General features: G+C 57.9%; 14 protein-coding genes and 1 pseudogene across 14 annotated transcripts; 8 read left to right on the top strand and 7 right to left on the bottom strand.

Annotated features, from left to right (window-relative positions):
• Nucleotides 1–58: 58 nt before the first annotated feature.
• ACA1_141980 (Peroxin 10 (Pex10), putative) lies at nt 59–2,922 on the top strand (the record flags this gene model as incomplete). The annotated part of the gene is made up of 11 exons (XM_004349546.1): nt 59–269; nt 358–438; nt 542–784; nt 880–1,100; nt 1,181–1,540; nt 1,825–1,960; nt 2,029–2,065; nt 2,158–2,327; nt 2,439–2,478; nt 2,575–2,669; nt 2,759–2,922. 11 exons carry the CDS (start codon nt 59–61, stop codon nt 2,920–2,922), a joined length of 1,758 nt encoding a protein of 585 aa, XP_004349596.1.
• A 400-nt stretch (nt 2,923–3,322) lies between these two features.
• ACA1_141990 (uncharacterized protein) lies at nt 3,323–3,882 on the top strand (the record flags this gene model as incomplete). The annotated part of the gene is made up of 4 exons (XM_004349547.1): nt 3,323–3,455; nt 3,557–3,588; nt 3,631–3,732; nt 3,808–3,882. The coding sequence occupies 4 exons, from the start codon at nt 3,323–3,325 to the stop codon at nt 3,880–3,882; spliced, it is 342 nt and encodes a 113-aa protein (XP_004349597.1).
• A 153-nt stretch (nt 3,883–4,035) lies between these two features.
• On the bottom strand, nt 4,036–5,227 carry ACA1_142000 (uncharacterized protein; the record flags this gene model as incomplete). Its single annotated transcript, XM_004349548.1, has 4 exons — nt 4,036–4,110; nt 4,224–4,609; nt 4,697–5,080; nt 5,164–5,227. The coding sequence occupies 4 exons, from the start codon at nt 5,225–5,227 to the stop codon at nt 4,036–4,038; spliced, it is 909 nt and encodes a 302-aa protein (XP_004349598.1).
• A 236-nt stretch (nt 5,228–5,463) lies between these two features.
• Nucleotides 5,464–5,867, top strand: ACA1_142010 (BolA2 protein; the record flags this gene model as incomplete). The annotated part of the gene is made up of 2 exons (XM_004349549.1): nt 5,464–5,535; nt 5,670–5,867. 2 exons carry the CDS (start codon nt 5,464–5,466, stop codon nt 5,865–5,867), a joined length of 270 nt encoding a protein of 89 aa, XP_004349599.1.
• A 234-nt stretch (nt 5,868–6,101) lies between these two features.
• Nucleotides 6,102–6,356, bottom strand: ACA1_142020 (uncharacterized protein; the record flags this gene model as incomplete). Its single annotated transcript, XM_004349550.1, has 1 exon — nt 6,102–6,356. One exon carries the CDS (start codon nt 6,354–6,356, stop codon nt 6,102–6,104), a length of 255 nt encoding a protein of 84 aa, XP_004349600.1.
• Nucleotides 6,357–6,499: 143 nt separating this feature from the next.
• On the top strand, nt 6,500–10,407 carry ACA1_142030 (SET domain containing protein; the record flags this gene model as incomplete). Its single annotated transcript, XM_004349551.1, has 10 exons — nt 6,500–6,871; nt 6,945–7,139; nt 7,238–7,700; nt 7,800–7,908; nt 8,046–8,160; nt 8,255–8,349; nt 8,509–8,652; nt 8,740–8,923; nt 9,043–9,152; nt 9,249–10,407. 10 exons carry the CDS (start codon nt 6,500–6,502, stop codon nt 10,405–10,407), a joined length of 2,946 nt encoding a protein of 981 aa, XP_004349601.1.
• A 95-nt stretch (nt 10,408–10,502) lies between these two features.
• On the top strand, nt 10,503–11,058 carry ACA1_142040 (uncharacterized protein; the record flags this gene model as incomplete). The annotated part of the gene is made up of 3 exons (XM_004349552.1): nt 10,503–10,749; nt 10,822–10,919; nt 11,014–11,058. 3 exons carry the CDS (start codon nt 10,503–10,505, stop codon nt 11,056–11,058), a joined length of 390 nt encoding a protein of 129 aa, XP_004349602.1.
• Nucleotides 11,059–11,855: 797 nt separating this feature from the next.
• On the top strand, nt 11,856–14,262 carry ACA1_142050 (uncharacterized protein; the record flags this gene model as incomplete). Its single annotated transcript, XM_004349553.1, has 10 exons — nt 11,856–11,931; nt 12,125–12,210; nt 12,360–12,445; nt 12,560–12,621; nt 12,689–12,897; nt 13,014–13,104; nt 13,622–13,681; nt 13,758–13,884; nt 14,021–14,123; nt 14,224–14,262. The coding sequence occupies 10 exons, from the start codon at nt 11,856–11,858 to the stop codon at nt 14,260–14,262; spliced, it is 939 nt and encodes a 312-aa protein (XP_004349603.1).
• A 541-nt stretch (nt 14,263–14,803) lies between these two features.
• Nucleotides 14,804–17,572, bottom strand: ACA1_142060 (annotated as a pseudogene).
• A 197-nt stretch (nt 17,573–17,769) lies between these two features.
• Nucleotides 17,770–19,291, bottom strand: ACA1_142070 (leucine rich repeat domain containing protein; the record flags this gene model as incomplete). The annotated part of the gene is made up of 4 exons (XM_004349554.1): nt 17,770–17,849; nt 17,971–18,725; nt 18,819–18,953; nt 19,080–19,291. The coding sequence occupies 4 exons, from the start codon at nt 19,289–19,291 to the stop codon at nt 17,770–17,772; spliced, it is 1,182 nt and encodes a 393-aa protein (XP_004349604.1).
• A 360-nt stretch (nt 19,292–19,651) lies between these two features.
• Nucleotides 19,652–20,056, bottom strand: ACA1_142080 (uncharacterized protein; the record flags this gene model as incomplete). The annotated part of the gene is made up of 1 exon (XM_004349555.1): nt 19,652–20,056. The coding sequence occupies one exon, from the start codon at nt 20,054–20,056 to the stop codon at nt 19,652–19,654; it is 405 nt and encodes a 134-aa protein (XP_004349605.1).
• A 438-nt stretch (nt 20,057–20,494) lies between these two features.
• ACA1_142090 (rRNA metabolism protein, SBDS family) lies at nt 20,495–21,659 on the top strand (the record flags this gene model as incomplete). Its single annotated transcript, XM_004349556.1, has 5 exons — nt 20,495–20,679; nt 20,757–20,875; nt 20,963–21,163; nt 21,276–21,389; nt 21,472–21,659. 5 exons carry the CDS (start codon nt 20,495–20,497, stop codon nt 21,657–21,659), a joined length of 807 nt encoding a protein of 268 aa, XP_004349606.1.
• Nucleotides 21,660–22,212: 553 nt separating this feature from the next.
• Nucleotides 22,213–22,734, bottom strand: ACA1_142100 (uncharacterized protein; the record flags this gene model as incomplete). The annotated part of the gene is made up of 1 exon (XM_004349557.1): nt 22,213–22,734. One exon carries the CDS (start codon nt 22,732–22,734, stop codon nt 22,213–22,215), a length of 522 nt encoding a protein of 173 aa, XP_004349607.1.
• Nucleotides 22,735–23,120: 386 nt separating this feature from the next.
• ACA1_142110 (Znfinger in Ran binding protein and others domain containing protein) lies at nt 23,121–23,954 on the bottom strand (the record flags this gene model as incomplete). The annotated part of the gene is made up of 2 exons (XM_004349558.1): nt 23,121–23,358; nt 23,527–23,954. 2 exons carry the CDS (start codon nt 23,952–23,954, stop codon nt 23,121–23,123), a joined length of 666 nt encoding a protein of 221 aa, XP_004349608.1.
• A 398-nt stretch (nt 23,955–24,352) lies between these two features.
• Nucleotides 24,353–25,173, top strand: ACA1_142120 (uncharacterized protein; the record flags this gene model as incomplete). Its single annotated transcript, XM_004349559.1, has 3 exons — nt 24,353–24,439; nt 24,918–25,006; nt 25,125–25,173. 3 exons carry the CDS (start codon nt 24,353–24,355, stop codon nt 25,171–25,173), a joined length of 225 nt encoding a protein of 74 aa, XP_004349609.1.
• Nucleotides 25,174–25,209: the final 36 nt, after the last annotated feature.

A 25,209-nucleotide genomic window follows, 5' to 3' on the forward strand; every position in this document is an offset into this window, starting at 1 on the left:
ACCAAAATTTAAATTTAAATATAAAATAAATAAAATAATATTTATTTTGTTGGCAGAGATGGAGGCATCTGGTGCAGAGGCGGGTGGGCAGACAGTGCACCGACCGCTCGCTGGCGAGGGAGGGTTGCAGATGCGTGGTGATGAAGGTGGGGGAGGGTTGCAGTTCCCAGGGGCAGCTCAGCCTGACATACTTCGTTCATCAATGAAAGATGATTTTTATCGCAAAATGCTCTACTCTTCCACCCTCGACCTCGTTCTGCGGTCCCTCGGTACGGCCGCCCTTCTCCATCCATTTTATTATTTCACTTTTAATCGTAAATAATAATCAACTGAATGGCGCACCTCGGCCAACTGCAGGACCGCAGTGGGCGCAGGCGCACAAGTCTCACGTGAAGCTGCTCAGCGACCTGTGCTACTACGCACTCACCACCCTGCGAGGTATGGCTCTCGCAATCTTGATCTTCCTCTGCACTCTTTGCGTGTTGTGTGGAGGTGTTCACACACACACACACACGCACAACACACACACACACACACACAGGAATGCAGACGCTGGGCGAGGAGTACTGCGATTTGGTGCAGGTGACGTCGGCGAGCGGTACGCCGCCGGAGGTGTTGCGGCGGGTGGTGCTCATGTGCGCCGCCATCCTGGTGCCCTTCCTCTACCGCACCCTCACCGCCAAGCTGCTCGTCATGTCCCGTCCCCGGCTCCTCCACCACCAGCCCCTCATGTTCCAACACCGACAGCGCCTCGGCAGCCCTGACGAAGGCACGTCTGTGTGCCGTGTGTGTGTGTCCGTTGTGTGTGTATGTGTCGTGTGTGTGTCGTGTGTGTGCCGTACCGCACACGCTCATGGTGTGATGGTGGTGTCGAAGCAGAGCTGGTGTTTTCGCCGATCGCGTCGGTGGTGCGGTGGTTTAGGGCGGCCAAGGCCAAGTTCGACGCCTATCGATTCGAGGAGCCCACGGCCCAGTTCCTGCAGACCAACATCCCGCGGGTCAAGCAGTCCGTCAAGATCTACAAACGCCTCCACCTCGGCCTCTTCTACCTCTTTGGCGTCTACTACCACATCTCCAAGCGAGCCGCCGGCATCGAATACGTGCGTCTCCGCTGTGTGCCGTGTGTCGTGTGCGTAGTGAGTCGTGTGTGCTGACGCTGCAATGGTCTCTTTGAGTTCAGGTGTTCAATCGCAAGGTGACGGAGCCGCGGCTGCAGTACCACGTGCTCGGGTTGATGATCTTCGCCCAGCTGGGCATTCAGGGCCTCATGTGGGCCAGCGAGCAGGCCCGGGCGCACGCGAGTAGGTCGCTCGGCAGCGGCGGCGACGGTGATGAGGAGGCCGAGGCAGGCCTCGAGGGGGACGAGGAGGCGCAGCGGCTGACGGCGGAGGCCGAGGCGGTGCGGACCCGGCAGGCCGAGGGCGACTACGAGGAGGCGCCCATCTGCGGCCTGTGCCTCGAGCCGCGCAAGTTCACCACCGCCTCTCCGTGCGGACACCTCTTCTGCTGGTACTGCATCCACGAGGCCTGCAAAGCCAAGGTACGCACACAACAAATGACGTGTGTTGGGTGTCGCGTGTCGCGTGTGTCGTGTTGTGCGGCGTGTGCGATGACTTATCAAAAGGGTGATGACGGGTGAGTGCAGCCAGAATGCCCAATGTGTCGGCGGACCATCACGCCGGCCGCCCTGACGCGCCTCCACAACTACAAGTAACCCACTCGAGCGGCAATCTAGGGCAGAGGCCGCTGCAGTGGTGTAAAAGGGTAATAAATAGTATTTTTTATCATTTTATTCCCTTTTCTTGTTGCCATCGCTCATTCAAGATGAAGCTGGTGGCTGTAATGCTGCTGGTGTTGGCGGTGGCCATGGTGCAGGGAGAGGCGGTCACGCGGCCCACCATCCCTGACGCCTGGAATGCCACCATCAAGGGCAACCTCATCAACTTTTTCCCATTCACAGGTCCCCTCAATCTCGTTTCCTTTATCCAATAATCCATTCAATCTAATTTGCGTCTTTGCCTTCTGCAGCTGCCATCACCCAAGATAGAGTCTCTGCACGCACCAGGTAAGAATAAACAATTCGATTACTTTATTCATTCATTATTCAATTGATCATTTTATTTTTTACATCTGTGGTTTATTTGGGGCTGCCTGCAGGCTCGACTTTGCGCTGCCTCATGGCTCCTATGAAGGCTCCATGCTGTTCGACTTGGCTGCGGGCATGGGCTATTTCTTCGACAGCGAGGCTGCCGTGGCCAACGTCCGCCAGCCCCTGTGCCAGCCCATCGCCCTCACCCCCAAGATCACCCAGCTCCTCTCCTGGGACTGTACGCACACCACACTCCACCTCCCTCCCCTTCCTTCATCTTCAACTCCATCTTTACTTTTTGTTGCCTCCTCACCTGCGCTACTCGCTCGCTTTTCCTCGATCTCATCAGACTACCAGCTCGCCAACATGTGCGGTGCTTCGTGCTGGGAGTACGCTTGACCACCCTCTCTGTCGCCGGTTACAGCCGTTGTTTATTGTTAACATGTCGTGTGTCGTGTGTGTCGTGTGTGTGCGACGTGTTGCAGATATGTTTCAGGGCAGGAAAATGAGAAGTATCAGTGGATCTTCAAGGGCCAGCCCTCGACCCTCTTTTCCTTTGAAATCAACCCCCTCCACAAGGGTAACCCATCTGTCCTGTTCGTGTGCGCGTGTCGTGTCGTGTCATGTCGTGTGCTGGCCTGATCGTGTGTGTGGCGGCTGGGTGCCCAGGGAAATCCAACATGATCGCCGTGCTGCGCGACCTCAAGGTCGGGCCGCAGGCTGCCGACGTGTTTGCGGTGCCGTCCTTCTGCCCGCAGCACCCGTTCGCGCCGGCGGCCGACGACCTGGCCCTGCTCGACCTCATCACCGCCCTCGCCGCCAAGTCCGCGTAGGTGGCCGCCAGCCACCACCAATCGCACATCACATCACATCACAACACAACACATAACTCATCCATCACATGGCACACCACGTCAATGTGTTCATTGGTTCAATTTTTATTGGTTTGCCTTTTACAGACTACACTTAAATGTTACAGTGCTCGGTCACTTTTGGTGGCTGAGCCCGCAGAGCCAATCGTATTCGGGTAGAGCCAATGATGAGCGGAGGCTGGTGATGAAGCTAGCCCGGCGCGTTTGACGACAAGTCGACCGCAGCGGTCTTGATGTCCGTCCAATGTCGGCCGACAGAGCGCTTCCGTGAGAAGGTTTATAAGATCAGCCCATGTGGGCGACACTACTATCGCACACACCAACCCCAACGATCAAGCACACCACGTTCGCTCAAGAGAAGATGAAGGTCTTCATTGTAGTCGCCTGCCTCTGCCTCTTCGCCCAGGCCATTGTGGGTCAGGAGGACCCTCTGACCGTCACCGCGCCCTCACCCTCCTTTGCCTACTCGGGCGAAGCCGTGGGCACCTTCCTCGGTACCCACCACCACCGCTCTGCACCGCGCTGCACTCCACCACCACTCAGACGGCTGAGCCGTCTGTTTTATCGCTCACCCTCCCGGCGCTTGCTTGTCCAGGAGACATCACCGTCAAGACCACCCCCACAGGCGTGCCTTCAATCCTTGCCACGGTCTTGCCCAGCCCTGAGCAGACCACTGTGGCGCCCAGCATTGTGCCAATTCCCCTCATCACCATCGTGCCCAGCCCCCTCATCACCATCAAGCCCAGCCCCCTCATCACCGTCGCGCCCTTTGTACGCTATTCATCTCCTTTCTCCACCAATGTATGCATATATCATCAACCAACCGTCAACTTCTCTTCTTTACAGAAGAAGACGGCGACCGTGGTGGCGCTTACAAGCTCGGCCACCTCCCTCCAGAGCTTCCTCTCTTTCCTCTTCTAAGGACCAGCGCACAACGCCGCCACTCACACTCAGCGCAGAGGAAGAACAAGAAGAACAAATCGTTACCCCAACCAACAACACGCCAGACTTGGTTTATTTGTATGTTTATTTTTATATGTTTGTTGGTTGTGTGGAGCGGGTGCGCTTAGCTTACTAGTAAGGCGAACCGTATCGGTAGTCGGACGGGCCGGCGGACGGGCTCAAGAAGCTCTGCTGGATGGGCGCGGGCTGCATGCGCCACCATCACACGACACACGGCACACGACACATGGCACACGACGCACACGACACACGTTAGAGCCATGGGAAAGAGTGAGTAATGAGAGGGGGGTCAGTAGTACCTTGTTCATGGGACCGCGCGATGGCGTGTCCTCGACCGACGCGGAGAAGGTGACGCGCTTGCGGGTCGTCGAGGGCGGCGGCTGCGGGAATGCGGAGGAGAGCCGCGTGGGCGACAGCAGGATGGACGGCTGCGGCTGCGGCTGCGGCTGCTGATACGGGTGGAGGAAGCCGGACTGCTGCTGGGGCGACAGGAAGCCGAGCTGCTGTTGAGGGGAGAGGAAGCCGGGCTGCTGCGGAGGCGAGCGGAAGGAGGAGGCGGAGGAGGAAGGGGCAGGGGTGGGAGCGTGAATGTGGGAGGCGGACTTGCCACCGTGGGCAAATGACGCGTCGGGCGATTTGAAGATCTGCTTGCCCGGCGTGGCCATGATTGATCGTGTGTGCTCAGCTGTGCAGCACGACACACGACACACACCACGAAACGAGTCAGCGGCGCGCGGCACATACCACGACGCGCAGGAAAGTGCGAACGTACGTTGGTGGTGCGCGAAGGGTGTGCTGGAGCTGGAGGTGAAGGGAGCCGACGTGCTGGGCCTGGTGACGACCTCCTCCCGCACGGGGGCCGGTGGCTGGATGGGCAGCACTGACGGGTCCTCCACGATGTGCACGGGCATGTCGAACCGGTCGGCGTCGCGCGAGGGCGGGCGCAGGACCACGTACATGTCGAGGCCGGCCGAGGCCGAGCTGGTACTACGCTGGGTGGAGGCGCTGGGGGTGCTGGCCAGCGGGGACAGGGGGCCGCCGTAGGGGCTGCGCGAGGGCGAGACGCCGGCGAAGGGGGAGGTCGGTGGCGAGGGTCCAGCGCCCGCAGAGGCCTGGTTGAGGCGCTGCAGCTTGGGTATGATCGTCTCTGGGCCATCTGCAGATTCCAAATTAGCATGTACTCTTACCATCGAGCAAGAAATTTGAGTCCTAGAGGGGTGAGAAGAGCAAGAGACGTACCACCCAATCGCCGGTCTACGGTTGTGGGCACGACCCAGGGTGTAGAGGAGAGCTTGATTCGCATCGTTTGCTCGGACTTCTCTGGTGGTACATCGCAACGCGCTGTCTGCCCCGCCAGGTCTGCAAAGAATTGCTGTGCGAGCGTCTTGTTGATGCCACTTCCTTCCATCATCAGAGCGCAAGCGATTTCCAAGTGAATGAAGCCCTACACAATTTATTGCTTTTTCACAATCTCGCCAACCAATTTTTGGCGCCAAAACAAAAGCTCATTCCAGTCAGCTGTCAATCTCGCAACAAGTCATGAGCGCCACTGGCATCACGGAGGAGATCGTCGCTACGGTACTCAAGGAGAAGCTCACCACCGAGCACGTCGTACGTCCTCTCATCCCCCTTCTTTTTTACCTGTCCATTTGCCACGCCATCTTTACGCAGGGTGTCGGGTTTTAACCGGGCACCTCGCAACGCGACTGACCACGAGACACCGCCATTGCTCTGATGGTCGTCAGGAGGCACACGACTTCTCGGATGGGTGTGGCGCCAAGTTCGACCTGATCGTCGTGACCAAGGAGTTCGAGGGTAAGCCGCTGCTTGATCGGCACCGTCTGGTGAACGAGGCGCTCAAGGACCTCATGCCCAAGATCCACGCTGTCACCATGAAGACCTGGACACCGGCTCAGTGGGAGACCAAGAAGCCTCAGGCTTGATCCATCCACCTCCCAAGAGATCGACCACCATGTTAGCGTCGTTGGACTCTGTTCGTCTTCTTGGTGGTGTTACGCAACATTTTTGGCATACCAGTGCCCATCTCCCACGCCGAGTGATGATTTCAAAGGAACTCTGAATGCGAAGGGCATCGCCACGCGTGTCCCTTCGGGATCGATCTAAATGCATTTACATAAATGAAGAGAACGAAATGGGAGAATTTCATTAACGCTCATCTAATGTCCGGACTGGCGGGCCTGCTGCTCGATGTGCTGGGCCGTGCGCTTGGTGAGGAAGTTCTCCGATTGGACGGTGGCCATGGTGCAGTTGTGGAAGCACTCCTTCTCGTTCTTGTTGAGCGTGGTGCCGAATGACGTCTTGCCCTTCATGCACACCTTCCAGCAATCGTCAGTGGTCGCGAGCACCGACACCTGGATCATCACTTCGGCCTGCAACGCCGCCGCCCGCTGCCTCAAGGTTGTGTCGTCCATGTTTTGTTCTATGTATCGATGATTTGGGTCCTCATTTTCTTCGTTTGGGCTGGCGGCTTCTTCGAATTTCCAGCCCTCGAACCGAATAAAAACCCGGTTAAATTACTAAATTGATTATCTGCGGATTTTTTCAGGGGCTTGCGATGGAGGAGCCCATCGCTCATGAGGCGGAGCCGATGAGCGACGCATCGACGCCGAAGGTGGAAGAGAATGAGACAGTGGGGCCGCCTCGAGTCCGCAAAATCCGGAAGGTTCTGAAACAGAACGAACATGGAGAATTGACGGCTGAGTTCGATGTAAAGGACGATGGAACAGCTCAGCTCGTTGGCTTCGTGGTGCGCAAGCGTAAGGCCGTCGATAATGCCATCGAGCTGAAAGGCGGGGAGCGGCATCAGCTCAAGCGCACGATTAAACGGCGAATCGTGAGCAAAGATCTGGCCCAGTCCATCCAGAAATCTGCCTCGTTGAAGGAGCTACTTGGCGAAGAGGTAGTGTCTGCCGCCACCTTGCACGAGGTACCGTTTAATCACCAAGTTTTATCCTTGCAACCGCGATTGTGCTGAACTCATGAGTTTGTTGGTGGTGCAGAGATGGGACAACGAAGGTTTGGCAGCAGTGTCGACCACGCATGTGCGCAGGTTGGTGATGCGCCTCGCGCCCGAACAGCTCGCGCTCAGCGCCAAGGCGGCCTCGAACGGCGCCGCCGCCAAAGACAGCTCCGCGGCCAAGAAAGCCAGGACCTCTGCCGCGACCTCATCTCGCAGCAAAGCCAAGGTTGCGAAGGTAGCACGCCGCACGACGCACGATGCACGACACACGCACGCGCACGCACCCACAACGCGGCACATTCACTAATCTCATCGGCTGTTCTGTCTATGTAGAAAGAGGAGGTCAAGGACAGCGACGAAAGCGATGCGGCCAGCAGTGCTGACGAGGCCGACAGGACGTCGTTGTCGTCGAAGAGCAAGCGCGCGCAGGCGGCGGCCAAAAAGAAGAAAGAGAGCGCCAAGTCGGCCGCGAAGAAGACCGCGAAGAAGGAGGCCGACAAGAAGCGCGGCACGGCCGCCGCCAGCAAGAAGGCGAAGAGGACCAGCGTCAGTAGCAGCAGCAGCAGCAGCAAGAAGACGAAGAAGGACAGCGACGCCGCCAAGAAGGCGAGCAGCAAGCGCACCTCCTCCTCATCGTCGTCGAAGCGAGCGCGCGAGGAGAGCGACAACGAGGAGGGCGAGGCCAAGGCCAAGGGCGCGAAGCGCTCGGCGAAGAAGAAGGCCAAGATCGAGGAGGAGGACGAGGAGGGCGAGCGGCCCAAGCCGCCTCCCATTCCGTTCTCGTACATCAAGAAGAGTACGCACACACCGCACACACCGCGAACCATGCCCTTAGTGGAGCTCTGGTTATTAATTTCTACGCACGCGTGTGGTCGTGTGCGTGCGCGCTCGGCAGATATGTACTTGCATCGATCGATGCGGCACTGGTCGAGCGACGAAGTGCCCGTCTGCAACTGCCGACTGGTGTCCGGCAAGAAGGCCTGCGGCGAGAACTGCATCAACAGGTCCCCCCCTTCCCTTTTGCGTGTTTTTTCTATTTGTGGCATTTTCATTTATTTATTCTTATAAATATTTATAATTATATACTATTTTATCCTCATTTGGTGATGGGATGACCGCCGTGGCTAATGGATGGGGCCAGGGTGTTGAACATCGAGTGCAAGCTCAAGCACTGCCCGTGCGGCACCAACTGCAGCAACCGTCAGTTCCAGCTACGCAAGTACGCCAAGATCGACCGCTTCCTCACCGGCAAGAAGGTTTGTCATCATCACCATCTTCTTAAATATTCCCCAAGCTGCTGTTGCTGTGTAGTGTGGCTCACTCCACCACTCCACGATGGTGTGCTGCCAGGGGTGGGGCCTGCGAGCGAGGGAGAAGATCCCCAAGGGCACCTTCATCATCGAGTACGTAGGCGAAGTCATCAGCACCGACATGTGCCAGGACAGGTTTGGCCCCTCTCCCTTTCCCTCTACACAAAACAAATACAAAACATTACGAATATGATAATAAAATATAAACTAATACATTCTACAAAAATACATTATTATATTATATATTATTATAATATATAATAATTAACGTATGTCTGTGGTGGGGCACAACAGGATGAAGTACTACGAGGAGATGGGGCTGGAGCACTACTACTTCCTCACGCTCGATGGCTCCGAGTGTATCGACGCCTCGCAGAAGGGCAACCTCGCCCGCTTCATCAACCACTCGTGCAACCCCAACGCCAAAACGCACAAGTGGTTCGTGCCTCGCCTCTCTCGCTCCGGCCATGAGCGCGTGCGCGTGCGATGTTGACTCGCGCGCGCGCGTGTGTGTGTGCGGTGCAGGACGGTGGACAAGGAGATCAGGGTGGGCATCTTCGCCGAGGAGGACATCCCCGTGGGGCAGGAGATCACGTTCGACTACCAGTTCGAGCGCTTCGGCGGCAAGAAGCAGAAGTGCTTCTGCGGCGAGACCAACTGCCGCGGATTCCTCGGCGCCAAGCCCAAGAAGCTTCTCCACCAGCGCAGGGTACTTTTCCGCTACACATTGTTATTATTATTATTTTAAAAAAAGATAATACCGTTATTATATTGTTCTATTTATGTTATTTGTTGAATAATTCTCATTTTATTTGGCAACTTTTGCAGAAAGAATATGCGTCGAGGGCTATCATGGGTCGGCCGCGCGACAACGTGATCAACCCGCTGACCGTGGAGGCGGTCCTGGAGCACGCCCTCCAGTTCAACCCCGTCAACAAGTACCGTGACAAGCACACGCACCACCGCACACGCACACACACCGCACACTATTTGTATATATCGACACACGACTGACACTCGCACTACGCATATAGGGTCAAGCTGGACGTGCTGTTCCCCGAGTCCGACCAGCAGCCGTCGCCGGCATTGGGCGCCGGCCCGCCGATGTCGCCCCCGCTGCTGGCCACCGCCGTCGCGCAGATGTCGCCGGCCGCGCGGAGCGAGTTCATGTCGAGCCTGCCGCCCATCGTGCCCGTGTTCCTACGGCGCAACGCCATCCGGGTCCACCGCCAGTGCTTCGTCAAGTACCACCAGCTCAAGGGCGCCGTAGTGGTCGCGACGCAGCCCGACGACGCGTCGTCGCTGGGCTCGGCCGGACCCTCTTCAGCCGCCACGACCACGGCGACTACGGCGGCCGCGAAGGCGACCAAGGCCAAGGCGGCAGCGAGGCGAGGAGGAGGAGGGAGAGCCAGCACGGGCGGACGGGCCAAGGCCAACGGCAAGAGCCGGACGTCGAAGTCAACGGCAAAGGGGAAGAAGAAGAAGACGAAGAAGGAATCATCGTCTTCATCGTCATCGTCGGAGTCGTCGTCAGAGTCATCTTCTTCTTCGTCGTCGGAGTCGTCATCGTCTGAGGATGAAGATGACGAGGGAGCCAAGAAGAGCGCCAGCAAGAGCCGGAGGAAGAAGGCAGTGGCAGACAGCAAGAAGAAGAAGACGACTACAAAGCAGCAGGCGGGAAAGAGCAAGAGAAAGGCGACCACGACAAAGGCGCGAGGCACAAAAGCGAAGGCCAAGAAGGCGGTGCCCGAGAGCGAAAGCGAAAGCGACGAGAAGAAGGAGAAGGAAAAGGAGAAGAAAGTGGAGGAGGACGTTCCTGACAGCGAACGGGAAGAAGAAGAAAAAGAAGAGGAAAAGGCCGCCAAGGAGGACAAGAGGAACGACGCCGAAGACAGTGGAGGAGGAGACAAGATGGAAGAGGAGCCCAAGGAAGAGAAGGAGGTAAGCAGCCGACCCGACGGCGGCGAAGATGGAGCGCGTGACGTACAAAAGGAGACGAAGGAGAAGGATGATGGTGGCGACGAGATGGCGGACACGACTAAGGAGGAGGGTAAAGGTGCTAGCCCACATCAGGATGACAACGGCGAGGGCGATGACGACGCTGCCCTGCGAGGAGAGAGTGGCCCCGAAGATGAAGGCGAGGACAACAACAAAGGAGACGTGATGGACGTTACACGAACAGATACCCAATAAATATCTCTTTTTCTCTATTTTTAATGTATTTGCTCTCTTTTTTTTTTGATAATTAGTAGAAATCAACAATGTTGCGATCGAATGGACGGCGGGTGATGGCGGGGACCTCGTGGGGCCTCCGCCGCTCGTCGAGTGCGGCAGGGCGGTTGACGACGTCGCCACGAAGATGCTACACGCCGGGATCGGCGACGCCTGCAGATGAGGCGGAGCAGGACAAGGCACTGCGCGAGGGCGTGCTGCGCGGATTCGACCAGATGCACTCCCTCGAGCGGATGGAGGTGGAGGGCAAGGCCACCCTTCCCGACAGCCAATCTGGCGTCTCCCTCATCCTCCAGGGCAGCGGTGTGCTTCTTCTCTCCATCCATGTTTTGCATCCATCAATCAAATTTACATCTCACACGCGTGCATGCACAGGCAAAATCTTGCAGGTGAAGGTGGACCAGGAGGTGGCAGACAACGTGGAGAATGTCGAGAAGCTCTTTGTCGCTGCATCACAGAACGCACGGCAGAAGGTACCAGTGCCTATTCAATGCGACCTTCTTCTTCTTCATCATCTTCTTACACACTTCACATTGTACGCTGCCTCGCGCGGTCCATGCGCTACAGATCGCCGACCGCATCAACAGTCTGCTGGCCGCCTCTCACCAGTAGTAGAAGAGCGAGTCACGTGGCAGCCACATCCCACAAGCGCAATTGGATGCTTGCCAACCAGTTGCAGATGTTATGTCCTTTCTTGGTGTGTAACCCTGAGGTACTGGTACAGGACTGGTGCCAGGTCTTACGCTGTACTGTGATAAGACAAACAACTTCAAGCTGCTGTGTCATGTTCCATTCCTTCTCTGTTGTCCCACCAGTCCCACAACCTTGCTTGTGTTGATGGTAACCACAGCTCCATCTATCCCTCAAAAGAACCTGAATTGGAGAGTCATCGTCTTCAAGAAGAGAACAATCTCAGCTGGACAGCCAAGATGGCAGACAGCACCACCAAAATCGGAGAAAATGCATTTTCTCCGCGTTTTCCTTTCGTCTCTCTTCTTGGCTTGTCCCACAACTTGGTGGGCTTGCCCGCAGTGACGCCCTCAAGAAGGGCCGGCACAGGTGAGAATGGTCGAGCGTGGTGCACCCTGTCAATGGGTTACTTCGAATTTTCTTCCACAAAATGTCACCTTGTGTAGGAGTGGCGGTGTGTCCTCGGGTGGGCGCCGCCTTGGTCCTGGGCCACGGAACGTCGTGGCCTGGGCCAGGCGCGTCAACTAACCGTGGACGCCCACCACTCCCACCAAAGCCCGTACCCATGACGCAACCACCAGCTTTTTTGATTCAGTTTCCTTTCTGTTCTTCTTGTTCCGGCATCTTCAGTTCACACACTTCAAAAGATTGGAGGAATACTTTGGTGTCTGGTTGAGCGCGGGTTTGTTGTTGTTTTGTTGTTTGTAGCAAGCTGCCCAATGGAAGGACCGAACAAGAAGAAACAGCGACGCGGCGAGTGGTCCGTAGCGGACGAGCAACAACCATCTTCACACGGTCTCCCACTTCCGGTCGAGTTGATTGGACACACCTTTGGTTTCTTGACAGACCACCCCCGCAACTTGGCCCGCTGTGCCCTGGTTTCTAGTCCCCCCGCGCGCTCTTCTCGTTTCGCTCGTCGTTCTTCGTTCTTCGTTCTTTGTTATTACCCCGACCATTCCCATCCCTCAGGTGTGCTGGGCGTGGGCAGAGGTGGTGGGCAGTAACTCCGACGCTCTGTGGAGGCAGGCCCTTCGGCCGTTCTTGCGTCGCTGGCCCGTGGACCACCAGCACCTGGTACACCGCGTGTGTGTCGTATTGCATGCGATCCTGATCCATATGCGCTGATCTCCTCGCTGTGTGCGTGTGCGTGTGCGTGTGCGTGTGCGTGTGCGTGTGCGTGCGGTCGCGCGATCGCGCGATCGTGTGTGGATTGTGTGGACAAGGAGGGAGTTGGGTGGAAGGCCAAGCTCAAGAGGCACATGGAGCTCTACTGGCGCACCACGCCTCCCGGCCCGTCCGACATTTCCAGGTGTGCCACTCGACTCTCATTCTGTGACGCCGTCACTCACCCTCACACGCTTCGTTCCTCTTCGCCTTCACTCTTCGCTCTTTGCTCTTCTTCGTTCTTTTGTCCGATCGGCAGAATCAGTCCCGAGTTGCTCGGCCTCGGAGCGCCCTGCATTCGGCTGCACCCGCGCCGCATCGGTTCGTGCAGTCGCGACCACTTCGACCGCCCCTGAACGTGAGCTGTGACCGTATGGCTGGCTGACAGGCCAGCACTCTCTGCGTGAAGAGGACGGCACAGTTGCGCCGCGGAAAGATGCGTCGAAGTGGGCCGGCGAGTTCCTGTGGCCGTCCAACGAGCCTTGGCCCAAGTGCGAGCAGTTCTACAAAGACCACGACGCAGACGACGACGATGAAACGTGTGGCGTCGCCGTTCCCGTGCTGCAGCTACGTAAGGACGACCTGGCGGGCGTCGTGGTACCGTCATCTCCAATTGCTTTTTCATTATTTAAAGATTACTGTAATTATTTTGTTTTAATATTATGTGTTTTTTCTCACATAATATTAAATTTCTTCTTCGAAATGATGAACAGACGTTTCCAGAGGGGAAGGACCTGTTCCAGCTGCTCTGGTGCCCCACCATACACGACGACAGCTACACCGTGCGCATCGTCCACTATTGGCGTTCCATTCAAGAAGTGGAACGCATCAACGCACAGGTCCCCACCGGGTATGTAGTCTCTCTCTCTCTCTATCTTTCTCTCTCCTTTTGTGGTGTCATCATGTAACATGTTCCCTCAAAATAGGCAACCACTTCATCCCTTGCCCAAAGAATATCCACGGTGCGACACGGTGCCTGCTCCTTGTTGGCTCTCCCCTGAGCTTGTCACTGGTACCATGTTCAACACACTACCCACACCCGTCACAACCCACACACACACACACACACACACACACGCACACACACACACACACACACAGCACACAAACCAAGTCATCACCTGGTCTTTGGTGTTTGCTTGATCTGGTCGCAGACTACCCGCCTGTGCACGACCTCCCCCCGGCCTTGGGCGCTGCAGTCAGGTCCTACAATTGGCCGACCGTCACTGGGCGTCGTCGACGTACCACACCTTCCCCTTCACTGCGCCCACCACCTCCGCCCTTCACTTACCTGTTTGCTTGCTTGCTTGACTGCATCCAGACATCTTGCGGTCAGCCATGGACGAAGATGAAGATTGGAGCATCTACTCGGCCGCTCCAGGTACCATCACTGCCACAACTCTTTTTTTTCCTGACACATCCGGCTGTGATATGGTTGGGTGGGTGGGTTGCTGCAGGGCTCAAGGTGGGCGGCTTCGTTGACTACATCCAGTCAACGTGGGGCAGGAACCCACACTGTTGCGGTGAGCCAATGCAGCACTTGCTCCACATCCCCAGCTGGGAGCGCGGCTCTGGCCTCCCACGGTACTGTTGCCCTCTGCCCCAAGATATATCTGTCGTTTAAAAGAACATGTGTGCGGGTGTTGAACATGTACATGTCAGTAGTTACTTTGCATGTTTCTTGTTTGTGTGGTGTTTCCTCCTGCCTGGTGCTGCAAAGGTGGCTGCCGTTGCCCGACCGGGCAAGATTTTTGGCGGAGGAAGACAAGTTTGGCGATGAGAGCTCCGTGATCGTAACTCCCCTCAAGATCATGCTTGGAGATGGTACACTTACTCGGTCCGTTGACCTTACCACTGTGTGCTGCTCACCTGTGGGGGGTTTGTGTCACAGCGGGCTCAATCTACGTGCACACTTGCGCAAAGGGCTGCGGCAATATTGATTGGCTTTACCAGACCAGCTAGTCACCTTCTTGTGCTGGTGTCACGTGCCAAAACCCAAAAACAAAAAAAAACGCAATTTCCTGCGGTGTTCTTTCCTTTTCCTTCCCGCTCTGTTCTTGGCTTGTCCCACAACCAGGCGCCTTGCCTGCGGTGTTGGCTTCAAGAAAGACCGCCACGGTGTGTGAGAGATTGAGCATGGTGCAACCTGTCAATGGGTTACTTCGAATTATTAATCCAATGAATCAATATCCACCTTGCGGCGAAGTGGGCGTAGCGTCCCCATGTGGGGGACTGGCGCGGCCTTGGTCATGGGCCACGCACTGTCGTGGCCTGCGCCTGGCGCGTCAGTCAACCGGAGACGCACCCCACTCTCACCCAATGTACGTACCCATGACTCAACCACCAGCTTTTTTTGAATGGTTCTTGATCTCCTCCGCCGTGTAGGAGCTGAATGCCGTGGCCTTTTACCTCATCGCGGATCACCATAGTATGTTATCCTTTCTTGCCACATATGGTTGCATGTCAACATTTTATTTCTGTCGACAACCAGGTCGTTTAAACCCTAAAACCTGCGCAGTTCCTCCATGAGCGCGTGTGCCTCCAACTGCTGCCGGGGCAGGGCGAGGCGCTTCACCCAGCGGACCACCACCTCCTCGCCGATGCCGCGGAAGTCCAGGCCCCGAGCGTGCAGGCCGCGCAGCCACGGTGCCACCACCTCGGCGAAGGGATGCGGCCACGCGTGGTGATAGAGTTCAGAGGCCGGGCGCACGGGGAGCACGGCCGCTATGTCGGCTCCGTGGGCCAGCAGGAGGTCGACCGAGTCCAGGTCGCCCGGGCAGACGCAGCGCAGGGCGTGGGTCGGGTCGAGGCCGGCCCGGACCAGGGCGCCCAAATTGGCCCGCAGCCGCGGCTGAGCCGGTATCTGGCGCAGGCCCGCCAAGCTGCCGACAGGGCACTGGGCCGACATCGCGAAACCGAGCCGGGCGAGGTGGTCGATGATCCGCGGCGTAGAGTCGAGGAGAATAGGGACTAGCCACGCCTCTGCAGGCGTCTGGAGAATTTTGTTTGTTTTTAAACAGCATTAGCAGGGAGAAAAACAATAAAATAAACATGAAGGAATCAAGTATTCTTGGGAAAATGAGCTGTACCGGGAGCACCAAGCCATGTCCGCGCAGGAAGTCCACGTGGGCAAGCACCCACTCGTCCCTGTCCAGACGCCGCTGGTCGTTGGAGTGTAACCAGCACAGGAGCTCGCACATCGGCTGCGAGATCGTGGTGCCCAGCTGTCCGCCTCGCTCGGCCAGCAGCCGGGCCACCTCCAGCTTCTGCGCGTTGGCGTGGGCCGACCTGGGCGCTCGCTCCAGCAGCAGCCGCATCGGGGTTCGACGCTCACGGCCCTGGGTTATCATTGCAGTAGTGAGTGCGTGTGCGGTGGCGCGTGTGTGCGGTTGAGGTGTGTGCGGTGTACGCACGGTGGTTGCTGTGGGCGAGGCACCGCGGTCGAGCAGCAGCTGCACCAGCGCGACGGAGGGCTCTGCGGCCACACAGGCCACGTGCAGCGGGGTGGTCCTGTTTCCTGGTGGCCATTGCTCGTTCACGTTGGCCCCGTGCTCGAGCAGCAGCTCCACCACTTCCACCGCACTTTCGCTCCTCTGTGTGTCGTGTGTGTTGGATGAAAAAGCTGGAAGTTGCGCGTGTGCTGTTGTGCGTGTCGTGCGATGCGTTGTACCTGGCAGGCGCGGTGGATGGGGTAGAATTGGGCGCGGAGGTGCGCCGTCCGCTGGTGCGCGCGGGCGCCCCGATCGAGCATGGCGGCGACCACCGCCAGCGGGCAGTCTGGCCACGGCCAGCAGGAATGCGAGGCTGCAGTCGTGGCCGGCCGGCATCTCGCGCAAAAGGAACTCGATCGTCTTAACGCGTCTCCTTTCGCACGCCTCCTCCAATGCTGTGTGTCCGCACAACGCACACAACACACGACACACACGACACGCACTCACATTCAGACATGGTCGGGAGATTGCGACAGCGTCCCACCGGGAGGGAGGTGGCCAACCTGTGTATTGCCTTCGGTTGTGCGAGTTGAACAGGTCGGCCTTGAACTCACCGCACCGCTCCAGCACCTCCCCTGCCAACTCCACTTCCCCCGCCTCGCCTGACACGACACGCACCACGCGACACACGCGACACGTCAGCAACAATCATAGGCACGAAGAAATGGTGGTGGTGTACAGGTGGCGTGGAACAGCGCCGCGAGCGTGTCTGGCTGGGTCGCGGGCGACTCGAGCCACGCGCGCACCATCTGCCCGGCGATGGCCGGCAATGAGGCCAGCACCGCCTGGAACCCCGAGCCGCCACCGCCGCCGCAGCCCGCCGCCGACACCTTCGCCGGCGACAAAAAGAATTCGGCCGGCCGCTCGATCGTCACACCCAGGTCGAGCACCAGCGCCCGCACCAGCTCCACGCTGCGGCTCTTCACCGCCCACGCCAGCGGCACCACCCGCGCACCACCGGCCCGCTCCTCGGCCACCGCCGCCGCAGGGCGCGCGTCGGGCCGGGCGACGTGCCAGTCCCCGACGAGGGTGCGGGCGAGTCGGCCGATGGGGTGATGGGCGACGGGCGGGCGCACGAGGCGGGCGAAGGCGGCCTGGTGACCGCACGAGAGGAGCCATCGGAGCAGGCCCTGCACCCGGACCACCACCGCGTCGGCGACGGGCGCCTGGTCGGCCGGGTCGAGGGCCAGCCACTGGCTCCACTGGCCACCACTCAGTCTGGTGCCCCACCGCGCGTGTCAGTCGTGTCGTTGGTCGTGTCGAGTGTGTGGTTGTGCGCGCGTGCGAGAGTGGCGAACCGGTGGAGGGTGCGCAGGGAGTGGCGGTAGAAGAGACGCCAGTCGCCGCGCTTGCGCGCGTGCACCCGCTGCTTGCGCTGCCGGTTCCCGCTGCGGCCGACGTCCTCCTCTTTTGCTGCAGGAACTGTCGGCATCGGCCCGCCGAACTCTGCCTCGTGGGCCTGCCCAAATATTACAATATTATATCAAGATAAGATAAGATTATGATTTAATAAATTATATGGCTATCTTTTGGGTTTAAAAAAAAAAAAAATGGGGAGAAAAAGAAATGGGCACCGTTCGCCAGAGGGCGGAGCCGAGGGGCGAAGCGGCCCTCAGAAAGGTGCGCCAGCGCCGGCACACGGCTTCGGCCCGCACCAGGTCGGAGCCCGACAGCAGGCCCAGCACGGCGAGCACCACCTCCACCGGCAGCTCCGGCTTCTCCCCGAAGCCAAAGAAACCACCATCCCCCTCCAGCTCTTCCTCAGGTCCTACCTGCTCCATCTTATTCTCTTGATTTTTTTAATTTTTTTAAGGCGAAATAAAACAAACACTTTCACTCGAAAGGAAAATTTATTCTTTTTCTTTTCCCGCCGGACCAATGCGTTTTTCGATCGAAAAGACAATACCCAATCAAGGTCGTGCAGTGTTAGCCGTGGGCGAAGCGGAGAGGCAAACGGCCGCAAGTTGCCAGCAACACGTCAGGGTTCGTCCCGCATCATCGGACACGCCGTGCCCACGCAGCAGATGTGCTTGCACCTCCGCCGTGCCTCACTGATTCCTAGAAACCGCACGACACACGCAACACACAGCATGATACCACACGACACGACACGCACGTAATACACACATTAGCTTCATCAAGGTGATGGTGAGCCTGGAGGGCGGGCAGACAGGAGAACCTCTGTGCGAGATGCCCATGCCCCAGTAGTGGAAGTGGAACTCGGTGAGGGACTCGAGGGGCAGGGCGGCCAGGCCGGCGTCGGTGATGAGCCGGTCGACGGAGAGCAGGAGGTACTTGAGGCGCGGCAGCCGCGCGATTTGCAACACCTCGCGGTCGCCCACGCGATAGCAGCTCTGCAGGCTGAGCCGCTCGAGCCCGCGCGGCAGGTGTTCGAGCGAGGCGAGCTCCGGGCAGTGGACCAGCACCAGTTCCTTCAGCCTTGTGAGCTCTTCGTTCTTCGTGCTGTCGTCTTCGTTCTTTGCTTCGCTTTCTTTCTCTTTTACTGCTTCATTTTCCATCAGATCTACTTCATCTCTTTCTTCGTTGTCTTCCTTCATTCGCTCGCTTTCCAGTTCCATCCCTAGCGAAGCTTCGCTCTTTGTTTTCGCCGCGTCGCCGTCGCTTTCGTTCTTTGCTGTGGTGCTCGCGGACTGGTGGCCCGCGATGGAAAGCTTGGCGTCGATGATGGACAGGAAATCGACGAGGCCGGTGCAGAAGGCGATCTTGAGTGACTCGAGGCCGCGCGCCGTGGCGGGCGCCAGGTGGCCGAAGTGGGCGTCGGTCAGTTGGAGGTTCTCCAGCGTGAGGCGGCGGAACGACGGACGCGACGGGAGGCGGGCCAGCAGGGTCGGGTGGCCAATGAAATCGAACCCGCAGCCATCGATCCGCAGCTCCTCGATGCTCGTACACAGCTGCGCCACCGAGTCCAGAGCTCTGCGATTGTGTTGTGTCGTTGGTCGTATCGTGTGTGTGGCGGATGTTAGTGTATTGGCACAGCACAAAAGCTGGCCTAGTTGGAGGTGGTACTGGAGGAGTGTGCCGAGTCGGGACTGGATCTCATCGGGCCTCTCCTCGCGGAGCTCCTGCTCCCGCCCGAGGAATCCGTCCTCATCATCAGGCACGCGCACGGTCAGCGTCCGCACGGTTGACATCACCAGCGCCCTGAAAAGGGGGTATGAAAGCTGTAGTCAATTTATTTATATAAATATCTGTCGGGTTACGGTACAGTATTTATTTCCGATTTTTATCTTAAAATGCAACAAAAGATAATAAAATTCAAATGCGTACCGCCAGAGGGGAGAGACGAGGGCCACCGACCGCAGAAGGAAGTTCCTGTCGGCTGCGCCGCCATCGCCGCCTCGGGCATGAGCGCCACTATGCCCTGTTGGGTGGGGCTGCTGGATGCAGTCCCGGTGGAGCCAACCCACCACCTCGGCCCACATCTCCACCGGCAGCGTGTCGCTTGCGTCCCTCTTCTGCTTCGCTGTGTTGTGGTCCATGGTGTGTTATGGTTTTGCGTGAAGGCGTGTCCCGTCCTTTTTCTTGGCTTGGTCGGAGCCACCAACAGCAATGGCTTCACTTTCAAACGCCTTGACCCCTTCCCTATTCATTCCTTTCTGGTCGGCACCACGACAAACGGACAGCACTCCAGCCGGGCTCCCCCCATCTTCTGTCATTTTCCTTTCTTTATGAGCTTGGCTAAGGCGCGTGGTTGGGGTTCATTGATGGTTCATTGTATGGGCAAGAATTGCGCTCTGTACCCGAGGCTTCTGGATTAACGAGCATAGATGGATGTTTTGAATTTTGTTTTAATTCATCGATTGGAGCATCGATTCTATTCGATTGGGGACAAAATTAATTTAGAGGAACTCCATGAAGCCATCATCCTCCTCCTCCTGAGCCTCCTCCTTGCCGAAGTCGAGGGCGCGGAAGGTCATGTCGAGCTTGCCGCCGACGATGGCCATGCCCTTGTAGGTGCCCTTGTTCTTGGTGAGGCCGCTGAGGATGTAGTCGGCGGGCTGACCGATGAGGGTATCGGCCAGGTAGAAAGTGACGGTCACCTTGTCGGTGGCGGGGTCGTTGACGTCGAGGACGAAGGTCTCATCGAACACCGGGTCGAGCATGGGGCAGTTCACGCGGGTGGTGGTGACCTCCTGGCCGGCGACCTGCAGCTTCACCCACGCCTCCTTCTTGGTGATGTTGTAGGCCTTGGTGTCCATGCGCTTGAAGTTGCCGCCGGAAACGATAATCTCGAGCTTGGGCATGTTGATTGCGAGTGGAGATGGACGAGAAGGGGTGGGGTGATCTTCTGCTGACGAAGGGCAAAGAAAAAAAGACCGCGTCAAAGAAAAACGAGAAAACCGGGAAATCTAACTCCGCACCTCCGTCGTGTTTTTGGTTCTGCTAAAATTCTGCACAGTTTGTGCAGCATCTTGTGAGCCCACACCAAGCCACAACAATGACAACATGGGCCAGCTTCAGGAGGCTGGGGAACAACTGTTTGCAGTCCCTTGTTGTAGTTGCAGCAGCAGCCAGTAAGTAGCCTGTTCAGCAACTGAGTTTCCACAAATTTCCGAGCGTGCACGACATTCCAGCGGACAAGACAGAAAACAAACGGAAAACGCCAGCCACAATCAATCAGACAAACATCAGATCCAGTGCAATACACCTGCCACTGCCTCTTCCACTTCCAACAAACAAAGATGCAGCAGGCTTATCAAGTAGTGCGATACAAGGCGGGCGATACGGGTACCTTCGAGGTGCTTACGAAGAAGGGCGCCGCCCTCCAATTCCGTGAGGGCAAGCTTGGCTTCTCGAATGTCCTGTTCGCCGATGAGATCTACACCAACCACTCCAAGGGCGAGCGTGCCAAGGAGGCCGATCTTCTGTACGTAGTTCAAACCTTGGGAATTCGCTCCTTTTTCGCTGCCACTCACTCAGATCGGACTGCATCTGCGAGTGTAGGAAGGCATTCGGCACGTCCAACATCGAGGACTGTGCCAAGGTGGTGGTGGAGAAGGGTGAACTCCAGCTCACCGCTGCCGAACGTCGCGAGAAGGTGAACAAGCGCAAGGCCGAGATGAGTACGCCGCATCCCTCCACCGCACACACAAGCACTCTCAGTTTCCACTGCAAATGAATTAACGCGCGATCCTCTGCTGCTGGCGCAGTCAACTACATCCACAAGTACTACATCGATCCGAGGACCAAGACGCCTCACCCGGTCGTGCGCATCGAAAACGCGTTCGAGCAGATGAAGGTCAACGTCGACCCCGACGTACCTGCCGAGCGCCAGGTGCAGGAGAAGGTGCTCAAGAAGCTCCCCGAGATCCTCCCCATCAAGCGCTCCGAGATGAGCGGCACCCTCTCCAGTGCGTTTTCCCGCCCAGATCAAAACAAAATGATGATCTCGCTGCGCGTGTGAGCGCTACATGTTGCTGACTTCCCATCTTTTGTGTTTTTGTTTTTGTTGTTGTACACCAGTCCCTACCAAGGTGATCGGTCAGGCCATGGGCACCGTGAAGAAGTACGCCCAGGTGAGCGGCGAGAACTACTCGTCGGGCGCCGCCACCATGCAGGTCTCCATCGTGCCCGGTGGTACGCCTCCCTCCCCGCGCGTAGAGTGGGACTCTCGCATGAGTTAACAATCGGTCGTGGCCGTACCGGTGCGGTATCACAGACTACGACGCGTTCATGACGGACCTTAGAAACGTCACCAAGGGCGAGTTCACGTTTGATGTGGACGGCCAGTCGGTGGCGACCATGGAGGAGGAGCCCGGCGCCGGGGCCAAGGGCGGCAGAGGTCGCGGCGGCAAGGCTGCCCGTGGCGGCGGCGGACGTGGCGGCCGTGGCCGCGGAGCCAAATGAGGGGCCTCCGCGGGCCTCCTTCTCCGCCCCCCTCCCTGCGCGCTCCCTGGCGCGGGGTTCGATCTCGAGGCTGCGCTCCGCCCCTCCCATCCCCGCACACGTCATCATCACGGGGCCGGGGAGGGGCTCGAGCCCCTGCCCCCCCCCGCGACGCATCAGCTCTTGGTGGTGCCGCTCCAGCGCGCGGTGGAGGACTGGTGGATGGCTCGCTGCGCGCGCGGCCTGGGCAAGTGTTCGCGTCACCGTTGCACTGGTCGACGGCGCGGACTTGCCCATTTGATCGGATTCCCCTCGGGGGGACGGGCCGTGAGCGAGTGTGTGTGACCATAGCCCTCAGCCTATGGTCGCCATCGCCTTCATTGTCCATTCTCAGCAAGAGGCAGTGAATGAATGAATGAAGCGTAGCGTTGCCATCTCCACCTTGTTCTTCTTCTCCTTCTCGACAGCTCCATCTCGTCTTCTTCTTCTTGGGTTTGAGGTTTATTGTGGAAGATTGGCTCTTGTACTCAGGAGCCAGCAAGAAGAAGATGGAGAGGAAGTAGAGAGTGGGGGTTTAGGAGGACTTGTTCTGTTTCTTGGCGGCGGCGTGGGTTGTGGAGAAGTGGTCGAAGGCGAGGAAGTAGAGGCACACGAGGACGAGGCAGAGGCCGAAAGTGTTGGAGAGGATGCCGGCGACGAGGACCTCGCGACGCAAGATGCCGGTCCGCAGGTAGAGATGAAGAGCGTGGAAGGTGATGCCGCCCACGTAGGACGCCATCGCGAAGTAGTTGAGCCGCGTGCGCGCCTTGTGATCGGCCACGCTGCCGAACATGCCGAAAAGGAGGCCCACCACGGCGAGCTGGAAGCCCATGAGGCGCGCCACGGCATTGGCCACGAGGGGCGACATCATCGCCGACGATGATCCCTCGATGGCGGGAACGCCGACCACGCCCGTCTCGATCACGTAGTGCAGGACCTCCTCCGGGAAGAGTAGAAGGAGCAGGCCGACGAGGAGGCAGGCGGCCATGTGGTAGAGGGTGCTTCCGCCCCAGAAGCCCAGGCGCAGGGTGCGATTAAGCAATGTGACCAAATTCATGTCGCTACTCCAAGTATCAATCAAACAACGGCAATTAAATCGCGATTCACAAAATCTCCGCCGATGTTGCGTCAAATCGAGGTCGAGGAAGTCAAGATGGAGGTCGAGCCACTTGATGCCGTTGATCGGATCGTGTGCTTATGTTGCCCCAGACGAAGCAACCTCCCGGATTTCTTTGTTTTTTCTTCTTAGTGTCTATCTCGCTTGAAAAAAACTTCGCCAAACAAGTACGGGACGGCAAGACGACTGACTTTACTTTCATGATCTCTCACACTTCTCACTCTCTCTTCTTCTTCTCTCTGTCGTACAGCCTTTGTGGGTGGTCAGGCGCCGTGCGTTGCGTGTGTGTGCGTGCAGTCGCTGCTCATCGCGCCCCCAGGGCGCACTTATGGCTTGGCCGTACCGCACTTGCGGCACTCCATTCGCGAGGCGAAGTTCATGTCGCTGCAGCCCGGGCAGTACCAGTCGCCAGGTCGCTCACCGCCACCACCGCCGCCGCCGCCGAAGCCGCCACCGCTGCTGTAGCCACCACCCCGACCGCCATAGCCGCCACGGCCGCCGTAGCCGCCGCCAGCACCCGAGTCCGCGTCACCGCCGCCGATGGGCTTGGCCGCGCCACACTTCCTGCACGCGTCGCGCGAGGCAAAGTTCATGTCGCTGCAGTCCGGGCAGTACCTGCGTCATATCACATAGTGATCAGCTCATCGTCCGATTACAATTGGATGGCACAACATGCGAAAAAATCGCAAGAAATGGAGAATGATGGGCGAGGAGATGATTGATCTACGGTACCAGTCACCGGGACGTCCGCCGCCGCCGCCGCCACCACCCGAGTAGCCGCCATAACCGCCGCCACCTCCACCGTAGCCACCGCTCGAATAGCCGCCATAGCCGCCACCGCCACCGCCCGATTCAGCGCCAGCCGGCTTGGGGGCGTTGCACTTGCGGCACTCCCTCCGCGACGCGAAGTTGAGATCACCGCAGCTCTCGCAGTCCCAGTCACCAGGCCTCCTGGAGCCACCGCCACCAGAGTAGCCGCCGCCACCCGAGTAGCCGCCGCCGCCGCCGCCGTAGCGTCCGCCCCAGGACTGACCGCCACCGCCGCCGCCTACGGGAGCGCCACCCTCGCGCGGGGTACCGCACTTACGGCAGGCATTCCTCGATGCGAAGTTGTGATCTTTGCAGTTGGCGCAGTTCCAATCTCCAGGCTTGAAGTCCATCTTCTCTGTATTTACTGTGTACATAGAAGAAGGTGTACGATCCGCGGATGATCGCATCGCATCATCAGCCAACCAATCCACGCAACGTTGCTTTGCTCCTCCAGTCCACTCACTCCACTCGATCTTCGAATTCAATTCCTCTACGCGCGCGCAATAAAAGCCATCTTGGGACGGGGTTTGGGGAGAGGTGGCACGTACATCCTGGTCTTGATGATCGCTAATGAAAAAAAGAAGAAAAAACCAGAAATGCCGTTTTCGCGGCTCCTTGTCGACAGTCGCGTTCCTGTCGCAGCATCGTCGCAAGCCGCGTCGCCAGTTGGCCATTGGTGCAATTTCAGTGTTCGATCAGCACGCATTTGATCGACACATCAACAGCTGCCTAGAGTAATTACTACAGCATGTCCGTCTACGGTAGAACCCACGAGCACGGTGCCCCTGAGCTCCACCACCAGAGCGAGGAGGATGACGACTGGGAGACGGATCCCGTACGCCCCTCATTATAATTTCAGCAATTTCAAATTTCAGATTTGGCTTTCTTGGTTATCTCACCTCCCTTGTTATCTTTACGCAGGAACCCGCCGTACGCCCCCCTCCATTATTTATTCGTGTCTTTGATGCTCACACCTCCACTCATTTTCTTTCGAAAACCAATTCCTCTTCGATAATTCCAGAACCCGTACGTGTTTCCTGCACCCACAGCATTTGTTTTAATGCATGAGCTCATTTCTTTTTTTAACTTGCATTTGTTTCTTCCCTGCTGCAGCATCTCCGAGAAGGACCAAAGGTGGGGCGCTGCCACCTTGCCTCAGGTACCACCTTCACTCCATCCAAACACTACAGGCCAGTCTGTGACGCTTCTTGGGTGGTCGCACTGTGACGACAAAAGAATGATGAGTCAAGAAACTTGCAGCAGCAGTACCCACCACTAACCAACACCCAACAATGTGACGCTACACTTTGCAGGACGGCAAGGAGGTGCAGGACCTCCACAGCCTCCGCCAGCAGGTGACAAGCCAGCACGAAACCTTCGTGGCCCAAGACTTCTCCAACAAGTACGTCTTCCGATCCGCTTCTCATCCTTCTCTTCGCGCATTGATCCTCTCTCTCTGTGTCGAGTTGTTGTGTGCTGACTGCTTCTCTCTCTGCATTTTGCCTATGAAACATGAACAGGAAGCACGAAGTGGGCTCCTCCTACGGACAGGACAAGCTCCGCAACTAGAGCGAGCGCCCCCTACCCCCTTTCCCACTTTTGGCG

The sequence above is a fragment of the Acanthamoeba castellanii genome (assembly GCF_000313135.1).
Source record: "Acanthamoeba castellanii str. Neff unplaced genomic scaffold scf7180000084708, whole genome shotgun sequence".
Taxonomy (NCBI): Eukaryota; Discosea; order Longamoebia; family Acanthamoebidae; genus Acanthamoeba; species Acanthamoeba castellanii.